The sequence below is a fragment of the Camellia sinensis genome, chromosome 7 (assembly GCF_055761805.1).
Source record: "Camellia sinensis isolate YWXY chromosome 7, ASM5576180v1, whole genome shotgun sequence".
Lineage (NCBI taxonomy): Eukaryota > Viridiplantae > Streptophyta > Magnoliopsida > Ericales > Theaceae > Camellia > Camellia sinensis.
In genome coordinates this window covers 46,575,978-46,594,422 of record NC_138967.1, presented here as the reverse complement: position 1 = coordinate 46,594,422, position 18,445 = coordinate 46,575,978, and the positions used below count along the sequence as shown (strand labels likewise).

Sequence of the window (18,445 nt, the reverse complement as noted above, 5' to 3'; positions counted from 1 at the left end):
GAGTGCCAGAGTGATGTGAGAATCACAAATGAGAAAAGGGTGGGAAACAATACCCAGAGAAACTTGCTCCTCGTAATCTGAGGTCCCCCGTCGTCGTTAACGCGTCTGTGTGTCGTGTCCCTTGTTTTTATTTACCTCAACCTTCATTTTAGGTCTCTTCCGAGCGTGTCTCGTTGTGTTTTAGGTCGTGTACCTCTTTGTTTGAGCCCTCCCCGCTGTGTTCAGTTGTAGGCTCGATACCCCGGTTAAGAAAACCCCTTTTCCGAAAGTTAATCGTTTATGCTCAGAATGTTGTGCCATTCTCTACATTCGATTGTGCTTCAACTCTAGCTGGTTTCACCTCCGTAGGCCGTCTTGTCAGATTGGGCTGTTTGTTTGGGATTTGCTGTGTGCAGAATGAACCGAATGCTGTGTTATGGGCTGTATGCAGATTAATCCCCAACAGAGTAAGGGCTGCGTGTCCAGAATCAGGCAGTGGGTTGCTTGGGTTATTTTGCTGTTGGCTGTTTAGTTATCTGATTATTACAGTGCAAGTGTTCAATTTTCAGACAACCAATCAATTTCATTTATATTGAGGTGTAGTATGGTGTGATGCGATGCAAAGTATGAAATGAAAAAGATATACGGATGTAAACACTTTTTCAGATAAAAAGCCTGTTTCATTTCATCATCTTTTCAAATATACAAGTTTTGGAAACAAAAAACCTGCCTGCGGCAGTACAAGGTAATCTAACTACCAACAAAAGAGAAAAGTACAAGAAAAGAAAAAAAATCTGTATCCATGACGAGCACTCCGGGGGGCCATCAGTCTGTCCTAGTCCTCTTCCTGGACGAAGGTCCAAGAGCATCATCAGCATCGTCATCAGAACCCGAGCTAGAACCGCCTCCGATCTCCTCCTCCGATGACTCCGCCTCCGACTCTGCCTCCGCCTCTGACTCCTCGTCATCATCATCATCTGGGACTGGAGCTCGCGAGCTGCTCCCGATATGAGTGCGCCCCGCCTTGGTGCGGGGGAACGCTCTGCCCTCCTCATCTCTCCCTCGGGCGGGGACGAAAGGTCCAGCTGGAGCACCTCCTGCCATGGGAATCTGGAAATGAGGCTGAAAAGTACATAAAAGACAAATGCATCAGTATGCTGTGGATAGTCGGTCAATGCAGAATGCAGTGTATGAGTACAGTGTGAGAATGCCGTGAACAGTTCATCAATGCAGAATGCAGTGTCTGAGTACAATGTATGTATGCCGTGAGCAGTTCATCAGTGCAGAATGCAGTGATGGAGTACAGTGTGTGAATGCCGTGAGCAGTTTATCACTGTAGAGTACAGTGCAGAATGCAGTGTATGCAGTGTATCAGATGCTGTGAGATCAGTGTATCAGGTGTTGTGCCGTGCATCAGATTATGTGAAGCAGTGTATAAATGGTTTGAGGCCAGTGTCAGAAGGACATACCGGAATGCTGTAGAGGGCTAGGAGATCAAAAGTCCGCTGAAGCATCCCCATCATAGAGGCATTCATCGCCAATGACTGCCGGGTATACTCAGAAGAAGCCTGCAAAAGTATCAGATGCATCAGTATTCTGTGGAATATCAAATAAACTGAATTGAAATGACTGTACAAAATGTAGTAATACATACCGGAGGCAAGTCGGGGACGCCGACGAACTCGTGATCAGCCGGCGGAGGGGCGAAGGGGATCTGATAGGTCGCCCCACCCTGCCCTCGGAAAGTTAGTGCAGCGGGCAGGGTGGGCCAGCCAGCCCCCCGTCCTCCTTGAACTCCGTCCCTGCCACGGACTCGAGCCCTCCTCGAAGCCCCTGCTCCAGCTCCCGCTCCTGCCCCAGCCGCTGGCGCCACGGGCCTGGCTCCCTCCGCTCGACGGCCGCCGCTCAGAGGTCGCATAAGGTACATCTGCACGTACTCTCGGTAGTCGCCGATGCCTCTAAAGCGGGTCGCCTCCCAGCCGATAGTATAATCGGCCATCTGCTCGGTGGTGAGCCTCTCGGTCTCCCTCATGTCCGCGGGAGGGTAAACCGGGACTATCTGATCCGGTAACCCTAGGGTCTGGCGTAGGAAACGCTCACCCAGGTACCAAGCCCGACAGACCGGGCCCTCCAGTAAGATCCGGAAACGCGAGGTCTCCACAGCACCGGCAAACCGATCCCGCGTCATGGCTGGCAAAGGAGCCCAAGGCTGCCAGGTGATCTGAAAATGCAATACAGTTTGTTATCTACTGTTATCGAAATATGCAGTGAAAAAGCGAAGCTAAAATGAACCGCAAGTAAAACATACCTCGGTGGGGGTAATGGTGTCAAAGTAACGGCGGAAGAAGCTGAAAGTCTCTCGCGGCCTCCGGGTGCATCTCCCACGAAGCGTCGCGAGAACGGGACGACCAGAGGAGTCTCCGTGACTGGTATGGGAGCAAGCCTAGGAAAGTAGGCGTAGTCAAGTCCCAAGCTTGGGAGTTGAAACTCATCCCAAGCTTTTTTTTTTTTTTTTTTTACCTCATGTAGTCAAATGGTATGAAATTTATCAAAACAATAATAAATACATACGTAGGCATTTGGAACCTTCATCAACTTGGGGCTCAAGCCAATGGCATACACTTGGGCCGCTCCTGAACTTAAATTTACCACAAAGTAGCAAAATGCACATCACAAACATTCTTAACCATAGAAAATCACAATTCACTTATGATATGCATCTTTTAGGAGTGCAGTTCGTAAATTTCTCCTTTAAAAGAAGTCATCGCAATCCTTTGACAAGCAATAAACCGAACAATCTCAAAAATAAAAAAGTTTCAAACAAATACAAAAGAAAAAGATGCATTATTAAATAATAGAAAAAGTTTCAAACAAATACAATAGAAAAAGATGCAATTTCTCAAACTGCGTTTAAAGCTTAGATCTGTGATGCAATAGTAAATAAAATAAAAATTAAATTTTCTTAACTTTTTCATTTTGAGTTCTTTTCGCTTCATAGACCTAAAATTTAAAAACTAAAGTATTGATTTATTTAGGTTTAAGACCATAAACTTCTTCCATAGGGGCAATTTGCTTGGAGTGGATATGTCTCACATAATGTTACAGGCATTGCCAGCTGCTACGAGTGCAACCTCAATTACTCTGAGAGCACTCTTCCATGGTTTCTGAAAAGATAAACATAAAGTTTTAGCCATCCCAATTAAAACTTAAGTTACTGTGCTAAATTAAGTGTTTGGATGTGAAATAATAATAATAAAAATTAGGGTAAATTACTTGGTCTTTTTAGTTTTAGTTAAATTTAATTTGCTCAACATAATTTTAGTTTGATCAATTTAAACCTTATACTTTTAATTTCTATAACAAATGACAAAAACAAATGCCACTAATATTTATAAGAAAAATACTTTAGGCCTCGAGAGCTTCAGACGCGAATGGTGTAAATTTGTGTTCACCGGACGACCGGCTGAACGACCGATCGGACAATCACTCACACAACCGGGTGAAGCACTTGTCTACTGCGGTTGTCAACTTGTTGACTGCGATTGTCAACTTCTTTGTCGAATGACCGGCCGAACGATTGGTAAAACAAAATTCGAGTCATTCGAAATAAGATCAAATTCGAGGTACGTAACATTGTTGTACTTATAAACATTGTAATCCAACAAGTTCTGTCACTCTCTTTGTAATTGTTTAAAATGTTCAACAAACCCACCCCCCTATTATTTTGTTTTTAGTGATATATATATATATACTAGCGTATGCCCGTGCCTAAAGGCACGGTGTAAATAATATTAAGATTAAAATGCAGTTATAAAAATATATTTAACAGACTGTACTTTACAATTCCAAACAAATCAAATATAAAAAAAATTAAATATCAAATAATACATACCAGCTAGTGCTCTGCAATTTAAAAAAAAATTAAAATTAAAATGCACACCAATTAGTGCTACTGTTGCCAATCAAATTATAACTACATAAGAAAATTTTAACTGCTCATAATTTTTTAGCTTGCTAATTGACTGTCAACTGCTCATAATTTTTTGCTGATACATTTTCCTTTTTATTCCATTATGATGATACATTTTCCTTTTTTATTTTCAACATGTGTACATGTAGAATAACCTTTAAAAGGAAAATCACTTTATAACTATTATTACGTTCTTAGGAATCACCAAGTTGATGGTCCTCCAAAGTGATCATGAGGCCAAATATGATGTTTTCATACTCCTGTTTCACGTGTCATACTGATTCAACATTACAGTTTCATATATATATACAAACACACACACACACGTCACTGTTGGAAACCTTATTCATATCCAAATGCATGTAATGTGAAGCACATAATGATTTAGTCGAAGATTCAAATGACTCTCTCTCTAAAAGATATGGATGCTAACATCCATCACAACTTCTTGCATAAAAAAATTTATGCAGTAGACAACAACAAAGTAAGATGGGAAGCAAAAATGCAACTCCTCAAAACAACTCCTCTTCATACATTCCTTTTAAATCCATAGTTTCATACATCTTTCTTAATATCATAACTGAAAAGAGACATGTAGTTAAAGTATAATGTCAAAAATTTCAAAAGAGAAAAAAGAAAGTTCATAGAGATACACATATAAAGCCCAAAAATCATGGCCTTATTAAATATCGTAAAGACCTTTGGTGAGATTTCTGAAAACAAATGCCAAATCTTCCAAACAGGAAAGACCAATTTGAAATTTTTTTAGATGAAAGACCAATTTAAAAGCAGAAAACACAAACAGGAAAGACCCATCTAATTTGGAGCCAAGAGTCTTTACCTTAATGTGAAGAGTCTGTGTGTTAGCAATCAAACATAAGAAATAGAGTGATCTTTACCCTGACCATACATTTCAAGCAGCCAAACTTTATTAATAAATCAATCAAACTCTGCTAATTTGCTGCATAAAACCTTCAACCTTGCTAGCAAAAGAACATTAATCAATTGAAGAGTCCAAGGAGCCTCACTGAAACATAAAATACAAAATGTCATATTAAAGCATTAAATTCGGATGAGATAAATTTGAACATACATATGAATATATATATATATATATATACATGTGGAAATTGGAAACGTCAAAAAAACAAAGCGCACATTAACTACAATCAGTAATAATACTGAAACAAAACACTCGAGTTGCCTCCACTCCTGTATACTTGATGTAGGCAACATGAAATCTTTTTCACCCCATTCAACATGCAAAACTATACTCTTCTTAAATCATATCTAACCAAGTTTTTTTCATTACACCTCACTGTATTATCTAAAGCATTTATGTTGGCCTCTTAGCAGCTTCATCTAAAATTAAGTTGACCACCTTGCAATTCCAATACTCAATAAAATGAACAACAATTCCAAACTTCTTCAATTAACACTTGGAATTAAATACAGCATTTGACCATAAATATCCATTCATATTAAAAAGGTTAATACGGTACAAAAATGTAATCACCATTGTCTCATATCATCCATAGCATAAATATCTCATCAAAGTTTGTAGTAGTCCAGTTCTAAGAGTAAAGCTAAATCCTAAATAAATGGAACTCACCACAACTTACCAATTACCAATATTGCATAACTAAACAAATTAAAATCACAAATGTAACAAAGATGTAGCAATAAATACTCTACTCTTATACATCTTCTAACAACACCACACAATGCATCATCAAGATCGTCACGAAACATGATGAACCCAGACATTCTTTCTCACTGGTTTGAACAAACACAGCCACAAAGAACATCAATTTAAACCTTAGAGACACAGGGTTTGAGAGAGAGAGAGAGAGGTACCGGAGGGGGTTTGAAGCAAAGACGATGACGGTGGCTGTGGTGGTGGTGATATCCAGATAATACCTAATTAACAAATCAATTTTACTCTGTTATATGATGGAGGAGGAGGTAGAAATCAAACGTGATAAAATGAAGTCCATAGTCACCACATTTAATCAAAAAGCAAACTACTTAGAATGAAGTCCAAGTGTATGATAACATATTTAAACATTCAATTTAAAAATCTATAAACAAATAAAGAATGTTGATCGGATCCAAACCCACCAATTTTTTTTTAAAAAAAAATGGAACCCAGTTTGGTGGCATATAAGCCTACCAAACTTTAAATAATATTAAGATTAAAATGCACGAATCCCATTTTTTTTAATATAAAAAATAAAAAATAAAAATTGAAATAAAAGAAGAAGAAGAATTCCAATAAAAATAAAAGCCTTTAAGTAAAGAGATGATAAAAGGTAAAAGGAAATACATAACCTGGAATATGATAAAAACTGCAACCTTATTCCAACATACAAAGATTGTTTGAACAGATAGGAACATCTCAAACGTGGGCGCACGCACGCACACACACACAAATCACATTTTTTACAGTAGAAACTACAACAAACAATCTGGTAATTCCTGATCATGGCATCATCAGCTTTTCCATCTTCTACTTAGCAATTATGGCATTTTATTGCTTTGCAAAATGAACTCAAATCAATGTTATTTTTCTTATAAAAAACTACAGGCTAATAATATGAAAAAGGAAAAAGAAGAAAAAAAGAAAAAAGTTCCACAACAATAGAAGCGTGTTTGAACAGATTATAACATCTCAAATTATTCAATTTTATTTTTTGGGGTAGTGTAGTGTAGCGTAGCATAGCTCTCATGTTGGGAAAATTACAGTGATACTCTGAAAAATATTCGAAACCTTTAGAAAAGTATCCACAATTCTTCACATAATGATATAATAGGATATGTATCAAATTTCAAAAATTGTGTTTATCATTCACATTTTTTTTTAAAATAAGGAAATTATTCTTCTTCTTTATCTGGCAAAATACGATTTCTGTGATGGGAACATGGGACAATTTTTTAAATGCAATGCATCAGATTTGAATGTTCATCCATTCTATGTTATTCGTCAACTATTTGTTTTTCATTGCACGCAAATACATGAATTTTTTATGTTAGCTTAGAATATGCCAATTTTAATTCAATAATGTACTAATTTCCAATCAACGGTAAAAGATTTAATCAGCTAAATTAATCTCCATCATAAAAAATTCTCTCTTATGTCTAGAATTTCCAAATCATTTCAAACATGTACAAATTGCAAGTACCTACTTTCCTGTTCTCCCAAGTGATATAAATCAGAATTTTTGCAAATCCATCAGTTTCTCTATGGAATTCTAACTCCTCTCAATAATTTCTCAAATATCTTGCAGATTATAAATTACAGTGATGTCAGATCAACAAACTAAATGATTACTCACCTTCCTAAATTCAATTTTCCACCCATAAATCACAATATCGGCCCCTCATCAATTTAAAAATAAATAAACAAATAAAGAATGCATCTAATTTCGTACCTATCCCAATTTAAAACAAATGAGTTAATATGTTTACACTTTAACAGTATAGTAAGGATTTTCAAAGTTGTCCATCTATTAAATGCATTCAAACTAATAGACACATTGTCTTCGAGTTAGACACATTATTAAACAAATGTTGGATTATGTCAAGTTATACAATAATTTGGAATGGAAGCTTTTCCGTGAAGAAGATTATTTCTGCTTTAACCCTAGGGAAGCTAATGATGTGTAGTTTACATGCAGTTCCCTCTCAACTCTTCCCTACCATTTATCTAATCAATAATCTTGAATCGGAAAATGGTGCAGGTTTGTTTATGTAGATTTAAATCTATGGATCTCATCTTTTAGGATGAAATGATCTATTCGTAAGTTGAAGCAACATTACAATCAATTTGCCCAGTAAACCAAAAACTATGTTATGTACTCTCGGAAACTTAGTATGCAGAATATATGCAGGAAGAATTAGTGAAAATCGAATGAATTGGAAAAGTGAGTGACAATTTTTCTATAATAGTAACTGAAATTTGGCAATTGAATGTTATAACCTTGCATTAACATATATGCACATACAAATTTGATTGCAGTCGACTCGCAAATGCAAATTCAGAAACTCCAGAAGTTTGTTTTTAAACTACCATTAAAATCCAGAGCCAATAAAAAAAAAAATTGAAAAGGGAAAAAAATCTACCTTCTAAATGATCCAAAGAGAGGTTGCAACTCTTTAAAACTGGCAAAGGTTTGTGATTGTCTAGAGGAATCGGAGGCCCTTGTTTGAATATTACAGAAAAATTCTTTTAATTTTATTTGAACTCTTTTGGATTTAATTTTTTTCTTTTCAACAGAGAGAGAAGGGGAATAGAGACAGAAATATTACCTTGCACAGATAGAAGCCTCAGGTTTAGTGTAGCTCTGAAGTAGCTCTACCGGAGAGCTCCAATCGGGGTTCGAAGCAGATTCTGCACACCATACCAAACAATACAACAATTTAAAAAATAGTAATCGAAATTTGGCAATTGAATGTTATAACCTTGCATGACAATTGAATGTTATAAACAAAATTAACATATATGCACATACAAATTTGATCGCAGTCGACTCGCAAATGCCAATTCAGAAACACCAGAAGTTTGTTTTTAAACTGCCTAGTGTATGCCCGTGCCTAAAGGCACGGTATAAATATTGTTAAGATCAGAATGAGTGTAACATTTATGGAATCTGTAATTTATTTAATAATTTATGGAATCTGTAACATTTTTTGATAAAAATACTGAAAAATATAAAGAATTATTATTCTTCTTATGGATTAAAATATAATTTATTTAATTTGTTGCAAAAAAAAAAAAAAAATTGAGGTCAAATTATACATGCGCCGAAGAGCCCCACACATAAAATAAAATAAAAAAATAAGCCTAAAACTCTACACCACCCACCCACGGTCCTTTCTCGCTCTCTCATTTTCTCAAATTTCAAATTTTAAAACACACTCATTCTCTCTCTCTCTCTCCTCAGAACACACTTTGCTACTGCAAGAAGAGGAGGGAAAATCTATAAAGACCAACAAAATAAAATAAAATAAAGAATTATTACAGATCGTTCAGTTTAATTTATAATAGAATTTTGGTATTACATTTTGGATGTTAAAACTTACAACATTATAATTTGGATTTATATAGGTAGGTTTTACTTGACTATTATTTAGTCATTTTTAATTATGCAAGTGGCGGAGATTTTCTTAAGTTCATCTTAATAATATTATGTACTTTAAATTAAATTGATTAAATTATTAAATTGCATTCATTTTAAACTCAAACACCTCTCATATTCACACATGCTTTCCAAGTTCAAAACATGCCTAAGTTTTTGAAGAATTTATGGGGTGAATAAATGTCAATCTACAGAGGCAAACATAAAGGCTAGGCTGGGCGAACATTATGCTCACATGAACTTGAGCAGTTTAATCCATGATTATTTAGATTGGCATGGGACCATTTTGCAAGCTCAGATGCGTTGGCATAGCCTAAAAGGCCTATCAATGCACACCAAGCTATAGATACTTAAATAGATTCCTAACTCGTAACTGTGATCAACAGTAAAAATAAATAAATTGCATGATCACAGAGGTTATTCTCAAAACAAAGTTCTTGCCCCTGAAGCTTAAATTTTGAAATGCATTAAACTACACATGATATTTAATGACTGATAAACCTTGGCCAACCTGAATCCTGTACAACAGACACCCTGACCATGATGTAGTTTAAGGGAGTGGGCACCAAAGAAAAAATGAAAATGCAAGTGCCGCCAAAGCTATGTATTCAAGAACAAATGTCCAGCAAACATTCCACACTATAACAATTATAGCGGATCACATATTTCCACGATAATTTATTAAGGTTGCGTTGCGTTCGCTGGAATGATTTTAGGCAAGAATGGAATGGCTATTCTCCTAAATTGGTGAATGGTGATTTCATTTCCCATGTAAATTCCTTTTTTTTTTTACTTAACCAAACATGAGAACGGATATTCCGATAGAATGAACCAAACTAAACAGGTACACAAAAGACCATCCAGAACTTTCATGCCATGTGCCAATTGAACCGTTACATCAATTGAACCATATCCTTATTTAGGCCATAACCAAGAGTTGAATAGGTCAATAAAGTTCAAACCCATCTCCCATAACTCAAAAAATCACAAACTTTAATACACCAAAAAAATAATAATAATAAAAATAAAATCTTGTATCCAACAAATAAGTACTGCATACAATTACATAAAATCATATTCATGCCCTTACCTTCTGTTTGAGTCTCAGATTTCTCTTTGCAAGAACTGAATGCTCCAAAACAACTCATCTCTTTCACTCACAAACACTTCTGATAGGGACTGAAAAAGCTTAGCTTGCAATCACATCTTCTCTTCAATCCAACACCTACCCAATTTTCCAACCACACAAACACTTACCTAATTAGTCACCAAAAGACACATCATTGACAATAACACCAAAACCCACATCGATCAAATCAAATCAAATCAAGACCAAACCTGTGTTTTTCGAAGCGATTTCAATCGAATCGCGTTACGCAAAAGAATTGGGAACAACCCATTGGGTGGCTCATCACCATCTTCTGAACATCCTCCCTCTTAATTGGGTTTCTAACCCACCTCTTGGGCTTGTGGCATGTATGATTTGGTTTAGCTTTTTCTACTGTGCTGTTTTTGTATTGACCTCTGTTAAAAAAAAAAAAAAATTGACACAGCTTTATTTTTTTTTTAATTTTATCATCTGATATGAAACCAAATAAAGAAAAAAATAACTAAAAACTTGAGCTTTATTGAAGAAAGATTTTCATTTTATGAATGGCAAAGGATCAAAGATTTTCATTTTATATATTTTTTAATTGAATTTTTTTATAGCTTTGTTGCAATTATTGGGAGGGAGAATAGGAGAGTTTCAGACAGTTTGAGAGAGGTGGTCAATGATGGATGGGATGGGAGTTTCAGACCCTTGCCCTTGGCTCTTCTGTGAGGGTTGTGTGCAACCACATTCGGTAGGCCATGGTCTAGCAATATGCAAGGTACAGAAAAATATGATGCCTCTCATAACTTAAATAACATTAATAAGATCAATAGGTAACAGATTCATATTGCAACTTCCAAATAAATTGAAATAAAGCTTTAATGGATAGAACATTCTAGCTTATGTGTTAATGACTTTAATAAGGATTTTCTTTTTAACACTAAAGGAGTTAATACTGAATTGAAGAGTTTGAAGTTAATTTCTACTGAAATGAAAATGCCTATGAGAATATAAGTTGAAGAGTTTTCTTTGCAGTTTTCTATGAGAATATAAGTTAATTTCTATCTCACCACATTTGAACACAAATAACAAATAACAATTAGTGATTGTTCTTTCTCAATTTTGCAGTTGAAGTATACCACTCCGGAAACAAAGAAACGACCTTGAAGCCCAACAATTCCAATAATCAAAACATCAATGTACAAAGAAACTCTTCAATCCCAATATAAGGAAATTAAACACAAACAAAAATAAAAGAAAATAGTATGATCACCACTCCGGAAACAAAGAAACGACCTTGAAGCCTTAAACACAAACAAAAATAAAATAAAATAGTATGATCCATCGATCCAGATATAAAAACTTAAAATCAACCAACAGAGAGAGAGAGAGAGAGAGAGAGAGAGAGAGAAATTAAAAGGTAAAGTGAGGCTATTAATTCGAGAGAAGTTTCATGCAATCAAATCAACACAAATTGAAGACATGTATATATGTATATATACAGAAGAGTGACATTTAATTTTTTTTTTTTTATTTTCTGTTGTTTGGTTGACGTATTTACTAATACTTTGAAAAGGGGTGGGCTTTCCATAAATCCATCAAATGAAGACATGATGTGAATTCAAGGCAAGGGGGGGATTGATGTAACTTATTGTTAAAATAAAATTTCATTCAAGCATTTCATCATACATTTACAATGCAAAGGGAGAAGAAAGTTCACAAATTCAATTCTAGAACAAACACATTAACACATGAAAACCCAACAAAAAGTATTTTACAATTTACAATTACTTATGATGCACAAAGAACAAAGAAAAAAAAAATTAAACTCCAAGCATACTTACCTAAACAGAATGAAAAGAACGCTTTAGCTGTGCCCCTCAATGTCCAAAACCAATAAGCCAGAAAAAAATGCAGAAAATGACCTAGATTTTTAGTTTGATGGGGTAGATTTACCTCTTGAATTATATATGCAATGTTTTTTTTTTTTTCCGTAGATCACTGTTCCTAAAAATCTTATTCTTCAACCAAAAAATCTTATTCTTCAACACAAAATGACATGTTTATATAGCAATCAAACATAATGAAATGAAAGACACACACTTGAATTGATTCGAGAGAAGTTTCATAATAAAATGAAAGACACACACTTGAGAAGAGTGAGCGAAGTGATCAACTCAAGACAAACTTGAATTGGATGATTTGGGATTTTTGTGCAGTTTCGGGAGCAAGCGAGGAGGGAGGGTAGGGAAGAAGAAGAACAGGGAGGGAGAAGCCATCACATACTGTCAAAGACACACACTCACACACAGCTTCACTATTGATCAAAACTGAATCTAAAACTGAATCTAAAACTGAATCACATACAGCCATCACATACAGCCATCACATACTGTCAAAGACACACACTCACACAGCACTCACACACAGCTATCACATACAGCCATCACATACTGTCATGAATTTTAGTTCCAAAACTGAATCTAAATGTATTTCGAACCTTTTACCTCATGTATTTCGAACCTTCTTGTCGGCGACGGCGGGGTAGGGCGTTGGCGTCGGCGGGGCGGGACGACGATGCCCTCCTCTTTCTCTCCTCTCACTGAATCGAAGAAGGTATGGGTCTGGGTCTCCGGCGAGGGAGAGGGCTCGGGATGGGGAAGGGGGATGAGGGAGCGGGAGACGAAGGGAGGAACATAGGAATAGAGGGCTCGGGTTTGGGACTCCGGCGAAGGAGAGGAGAGGTGGTCGGCGGTCATCGCAAGAGAAGAGAGAGCAGCGTATGAAAGAGATAGGAGGAAGAGAGAGATGCACCTGTTAAAGAACAGAGAGGGAGAGGGAGGCGGGGAGGCAGACGTGGGTAGGTAGAAAAGCTTAGGAGGAGAAGTGATTGGAGGGGAGATCTAGACCATTGATATAAACTTAGAATTAATCTCAGCCATCGGATCAAAATGTATCTCACATACATTTTTGACATAAATTCAAAAACCATTGTGACTTATTATATAGATATATAGTTTACGTTTCGTGAACTCTTCAAAAGAAATAAAATATTTATATTGAATGAGATATATGTTTAATATTTTATTTCAGACACTTTTTATATATTTATATTTAGCAATATTATTATAAATATATATATATATATATTTTTTGTATAATGATTATAAAATGAATAAAATATTTTTTTGGTCTTATTTGTTATATATAATATAATTTTATCTTATGTAATAAATAAATATGTATAAAAATATAATCTTTTTTTGCCGAGTTCTCATACATTTAAATTTCGAATAAATTATATCGGTAGTCTCTACGTTTTGCCCCTCGTATTATTTTGGTCCTTACACTTTCAATTAACTCAATTTTGATACTTAATTTTAGATTTAGTGTCAATTTGATATAATTGATAACACTGTTAATGTTTTTAACAGAAAATGGTTGTGGAAGTTGAGCAAGTTTATATTTTTTCCATAAGAGCATGACAATTGCCACTTATGTGTGTATTTTCCATTAAAAAATGTTAACAATTATAATCAATTGAACTAAATTGAGATAAAATCATAAATTCAAGTTAAATTGGGCCAATTGAAATTACATGAACCAAAATGACATAATGGTCAAAATATAGAGACTATTAGTGTAATTTGCCTTTAAATTTAATATTTGAATAAATCCGGCCTCTTGATTTGCACCTAATCTAACACTTATACCCAAGTCTATATAACGTAACATATAGTCTAGAAGGATCTAAAAGTAAAAATAAATAAATGAATAAAGTTCAGTAAAAATTTATAAAAAAAAAAATTCAAATGTCACCTAAAATTTTTCAATGACAAAAAACAATTTTTTTTTTCTTTTTTTAGTATTTTCCAAAAGAATCAACTTTTTCAACAATAATATTGTCTTGAAAAAAACTATTAAAAAAATATTTGTTAAATCTGCCCCCAATCAAATTTTTCAAGAAATACTGGATTGATGAGGAAATGATTGATGAAGAAATACTTGATTGTTATAAAAAAGAAAAGGATGGACTTACTGGTTTGTAGTTATATGGAACCATTACATTTGATGATGTGGATGCAGATGTTGGAAGTTCAACTATGGTGACACCTGAAGAGCTTGGCTGCAACAAAAGTAACAGTCGCTTTGAATATCAGGGCCGCTTTTCTTTTTTCTTTTTTGTTTTTTGTTTTTTTTAATAATATTAAGCTAACCATTATTTTAATGAGTGTATAGATCATTGTTTTTTCAAAGATTTAATTGAATTCAAAATCTGATAATTGTAAATTATAATTATTTTTAAAAATTGAAACAATATAAGAGGTTTCATGTTTTCCCCAAAGTTCGTGAAACTGAATTAGTTACTTGTGGGACAAATTTGGTAAGAAAAATAGCATTTTTTTTTTTTGATCGGCAAAGAAAAATTTCATTTAACAACATGAAATTAAAGGTACAGGAAGACGACATGCATCGAGAGAGATTCGGAAAGTACAAAAGTACCCCTACTACTGCTACTCGCATCCATACAACCAACCCCTTGGCCTCTCAATTTTTTAAAAAAAGTTAAGAAGGACTTAACTAGAAAATAAAATACAACAAATCCCACAAATTCAACCCACCAAAACAACCCACCAAAACTTGATTTTTCCAACACCGAAACAGCCCAAACCGCCCAAACTAAAATCTAATCAAACAACCCACACAGTCCCTACACGCCTGTGCAGCTACAACTCACAGGCCTCTGCAGCTACAACTCCCAAAGTCCTCACCACCCATGCCTATGCTGCTGCCCACGCCTCCCCTACGCTGCTGCAACTCCCTACTCCCAAAGCCTACACCAACCATTGCTGCCCACACCACACCTATTCTGCTGCAACTCCCAATACCCACCCTTATGCTGCTAATCCGGCCTAGAAGACTCCCCACAGCCACCACCAGAAAACTTCACTGCAGCTCCAACATAGCCAAACATTATCTGCCGAATACACCCACTGCAGTTCCAACTCCCCTGCATTTCCACCCACTGCAGATCAACACCCGCTACCACCACTAACTCACCCACAGATCCTCACCCAACAGTTCTTCTTACTCACTGCCACCGCTATCTTATTCACAGGTGAACACCCAAGAAAATGACCCACTTCAGTTCTTCTTCACCCCTCAAACTCTCACTCGGAGAGGAGTGCACGAACGAAAACTAGACAGAACTGGATCGCCTACGAAGCGAAGCATCGATACTTGTCCACCAAATCTGAACCAGAGTTCATCCCTCAAGCTCCTACTCGCAGAAGAGTGCTCGAATGAAGATCCTGGACGTCCCCTAATAAAGCAGCTAAACCGGGCCCCGAATCACCAAAAAACAGAGACTACCGCAGCAATGCAAACACACCAAGGAGGGGAAAATGGGGAAATCAAAGTTTATTGAACGAAAAAACTACCAAAACAACACCGAAAAGAGCTAGGCCAGCCGACCACCATAGCCAAAGGCGGTGGCCGGCCGGCCCAAAGAGAGGCCTGGAGCGGAGGTTTTTAGAGAGAGAGAGAGAGAGAGTTTTGAGAGGAGTCAAGTTGATGTTATTCAAGAAAAATAGCATTACTGGAGTTCATACTAACTCCAATGCTCACATAGTATGTTTTTTTCATCAATAAAGTTTTCTTTTTTTATAGGCCGATGAAAAAAAAAAAAAAAAAATGCTCACATTAAATAATAGAATATATATATTGTGATGTGTTATATGCATTTAGTTAAAAAGTGTTCATGGATCAATTGATTGGTAACACTATCTGAATATCCAAACCAATCATGATCGGTTTTAATTTTCTTAACTCATAATTAAATCAAATTATTTATTAAAATCAAACCAAACTGAATCGATGTAGATCAGATTGGTTTAGGTTAGAATTGCAATTCTATTATAAATAATTAAGCATATCATTCCTTTATAAAATATCTCAACTTCAATTTACATCATCAATTTTTTTTTTAATAAATAAAAATATAAATTAACAATAAATGAGTGCAACAAACAAGTTTTAAACATTAGTACAATAGTAGGAAACTGCCACCCAATGAACAATGGTTATGAAGGCATATAGGTGTAAAAAGTGTTTTATAATGGAACCATTCGGCTCATTTTTGATAATTCGAATGGTTGACATTTTAAAATTCATCGAGTATATTATCGTTGCAAAAATTAAGTCAATCGGATAACGGAAACTATGTGTTCGGATAAATTTTGTAGGAACCGTTTATTTTCTCACTGTACATTTCTTTTCATACAAAACTAATCCAAACACGTGTTTGCTGTTTTCCGATTGACTTGATTCTTTTATAGGAATGATATACTTGACGAATCTTAAAATGCGTTCGGTTTGGATCATCAAAATTATACCCAAAAGTAGACCCAATGAGTCCAACGCCTCCCTAATTTGATTTGGGACCGGAGAAGACAGTTCCTTTTATAATTACACTAAAAAATATGTGTATTGCAATTGAAAATTTTTCGGCCTTATTTAATAGTATCCATGATAAAATGCCAGACAAAAAATATTAATTTAATTTAAAAAAAATAAGAATGCAAAGATACTAGTGAAATACATGCATAGATTTTGTTATGAAAAAAAAAATGCATGCACAAATATTAATAAAAACAAGTTGATGCACTACAATTTGTTAACATACACAACAAACTCGAAAAGGGTGGTTGAATTTGCACACCATACCACGTCAACTTTCAAATAAAAGTTAATTGCTTGGATATTAATTTTTGGAAAAAAAAGTGTACGGGCGCAGAATAATATTCTCGTATAATCCTGTTGATCAAGTTTGACCTCCTCCAAACGTCGTCGCTTTATTCCCTGAAAACACAAACGTGAGTTAACCGACGGGTGTATGCCGGATACCTCTCCGATGCCTAAGTCAACAGAATAGACAACAAACTCTGTGTATTCGGAAAACAAAGTTGTGTTACCTGTACATAGGTTCTGCTGAGAACTTTTATAACTTTTGTCTGGCACAATCCTAGTAGGACTCTTATTCCTCCATATGGAGTCATCCTAGGAATCATACTCCTGAAAGATAATGCTTATCCTTCAACACCCCCCTCACTGCTTAAACCAAGTGAGATGGTTTTACCACGGTTGGACAACAGTATGACTGAGCTAACACTAGCCCTTTGTCATACTTAATCCAGCGTCTTCCCAATTATACGACATAGCTCAGCTCTTGTTTCACCTATACCTCGGTTTTGTCTATTTAGACCGGGCTAGCTGCAGCAAGTTTTGACCAAGCTAACAAGGGCAAGGTCCACCTTAAGAAGCCAAGCACCTCGGCCCCGAATACTATGACCGAGCTAATTATCACCACTACGACCGTGGTGATTGTAACAATACTTGGACTAAGCTAACAGCAATGGTCCACTTTGCTAAGCCCTTTTTACCACGGCCCATAGATCGGCACATTACTACGCCTGGGCCTAGCTTGGCCCTAATGCACATAAAAAACTCCCTCTCAATTGCCCCTTAATCCCATCTGCCATGCATGATTTGGGATTACCTGCTACCAGCCGAGCTAAAACTTCAGACCTTCAACCGAGCTAAATTGTCACCGGGCTACCGATTTGTTTGGTCAAAAAATGTCTCTTCAGTCACGTTGTACATCTGAATCGCTTATTATTTCCATAGACACGTGGCTGACCCCTATTGGTTGAGTACAACTGTCAACGCCGTCTTCGTACCTCGCGAATTTTGAACAGTCCCGCCCAAATATAGGTTTTATACAAAAACCCTATTTTTTCAAATCAAAACATTTCTGTTCATCTTCTCTCTCTTGCCCTTTGAGCCTCTTTTTTCCCAAACACAGCATCTGCGAAGCTCATCCTTGTGGTCTCGATCTTCACCCTTTCGACTCAAAGCTGTAAGTGGTTCCAGCCTTCTTCCTCTCCATTTATTTCGTATAGTATAGCAATATATAACATAGTACATATATGTTTTTCAAAACACATAGTAATATAGTTCTCATAACAATGGGAAAGAACCTCTTAGTCCCAGAAACTATGTAATAGATCTTTCACCAAATTCATAATCTGTCATGAAAATCGTTTTGATCCAAAATAATACTCCAACCAAACTAGGAACTTGTTTGTATTTAGGAGTGCACCTGGCCAAACTAGATAACTCCCCTAATAACCGAACTAAAACTTCACGCCATACCTTAAGCTTTAACCGGGCTAAGAGCCTTTCGTTTCTTTTAACCGAGCTAAA

General features: G+C 35.9%; 2 protein-coding genes across 6 annotated transcripts in view; both read right to left on the bottom strand.

The window, feature by feature from the left end:
* Positions 1–2,883: 2,883 nt before the first annotated feature.
* The window catches only part of LOC114307375 (uncharacterized), a 31,456-nt gene continuing 15,894 nt past the window's right edge, over positions 2,884–18,445 (bottom strand). Inside the window, exons 2-3 of the mRNA XM_028252783.2 lie at positions 14,220–14,306; positions 2,884–3,143 (exon numbers count right to left, since the gene is read on the bottom strand). Of these exons, the coding sequence (XP_028108584.2) occupies positions 3,069–3,143; positions 14,220–14,306 (162 nt within the window). The 3' untranslated portion in view covers positions 2,884–3,068. The remainder of the gene's footprint in view (positions 3,144–14,219; positions 14,307–18,445) is intronic.
* Positions 4,281–13,163, bottom strand: LOC114302267 (uncharacterized). 5 transcript variants are annotated; one of them, XM_082877826.1, is made up of 7 exons: positions 12,681–13,103; positions 10,426–10,611; positions 10,178–10,312; positions 8,258–8,339; positions 8,072–8,149; positions 5,807–5,869; positions 4,281–4,976 (listed from the first exon to the last, which is right to left on the bottom strand). In XM_082877826.1, the coding sequence occupies exons 3-7, from the start codon at positions 10,233–10,235 to the stop codon at positions 4,889–4,891; spliced, it is 369 nt and encodes a 122-aa protein (XP_082733952.1). In that variant the 5' UTR covers positions 10,236–10,312; positions 10,426–10,611; positions 12,681–13,103; the 3' UTR covers positions 4,281–4,888. The 5 variants fall into 5 exon arrangements, with proteins under 5 accessions (XP_082733952.1, XP_082733951.1, XP_082733953.1 ...); XM_082877825.1 differs by having other exon boundaries at positions 12,688–13,095; XM_082877827.1 differs by lacking the exon at positions 10,426–10,611 and having other exon boundaries at positions 12,688–13,163.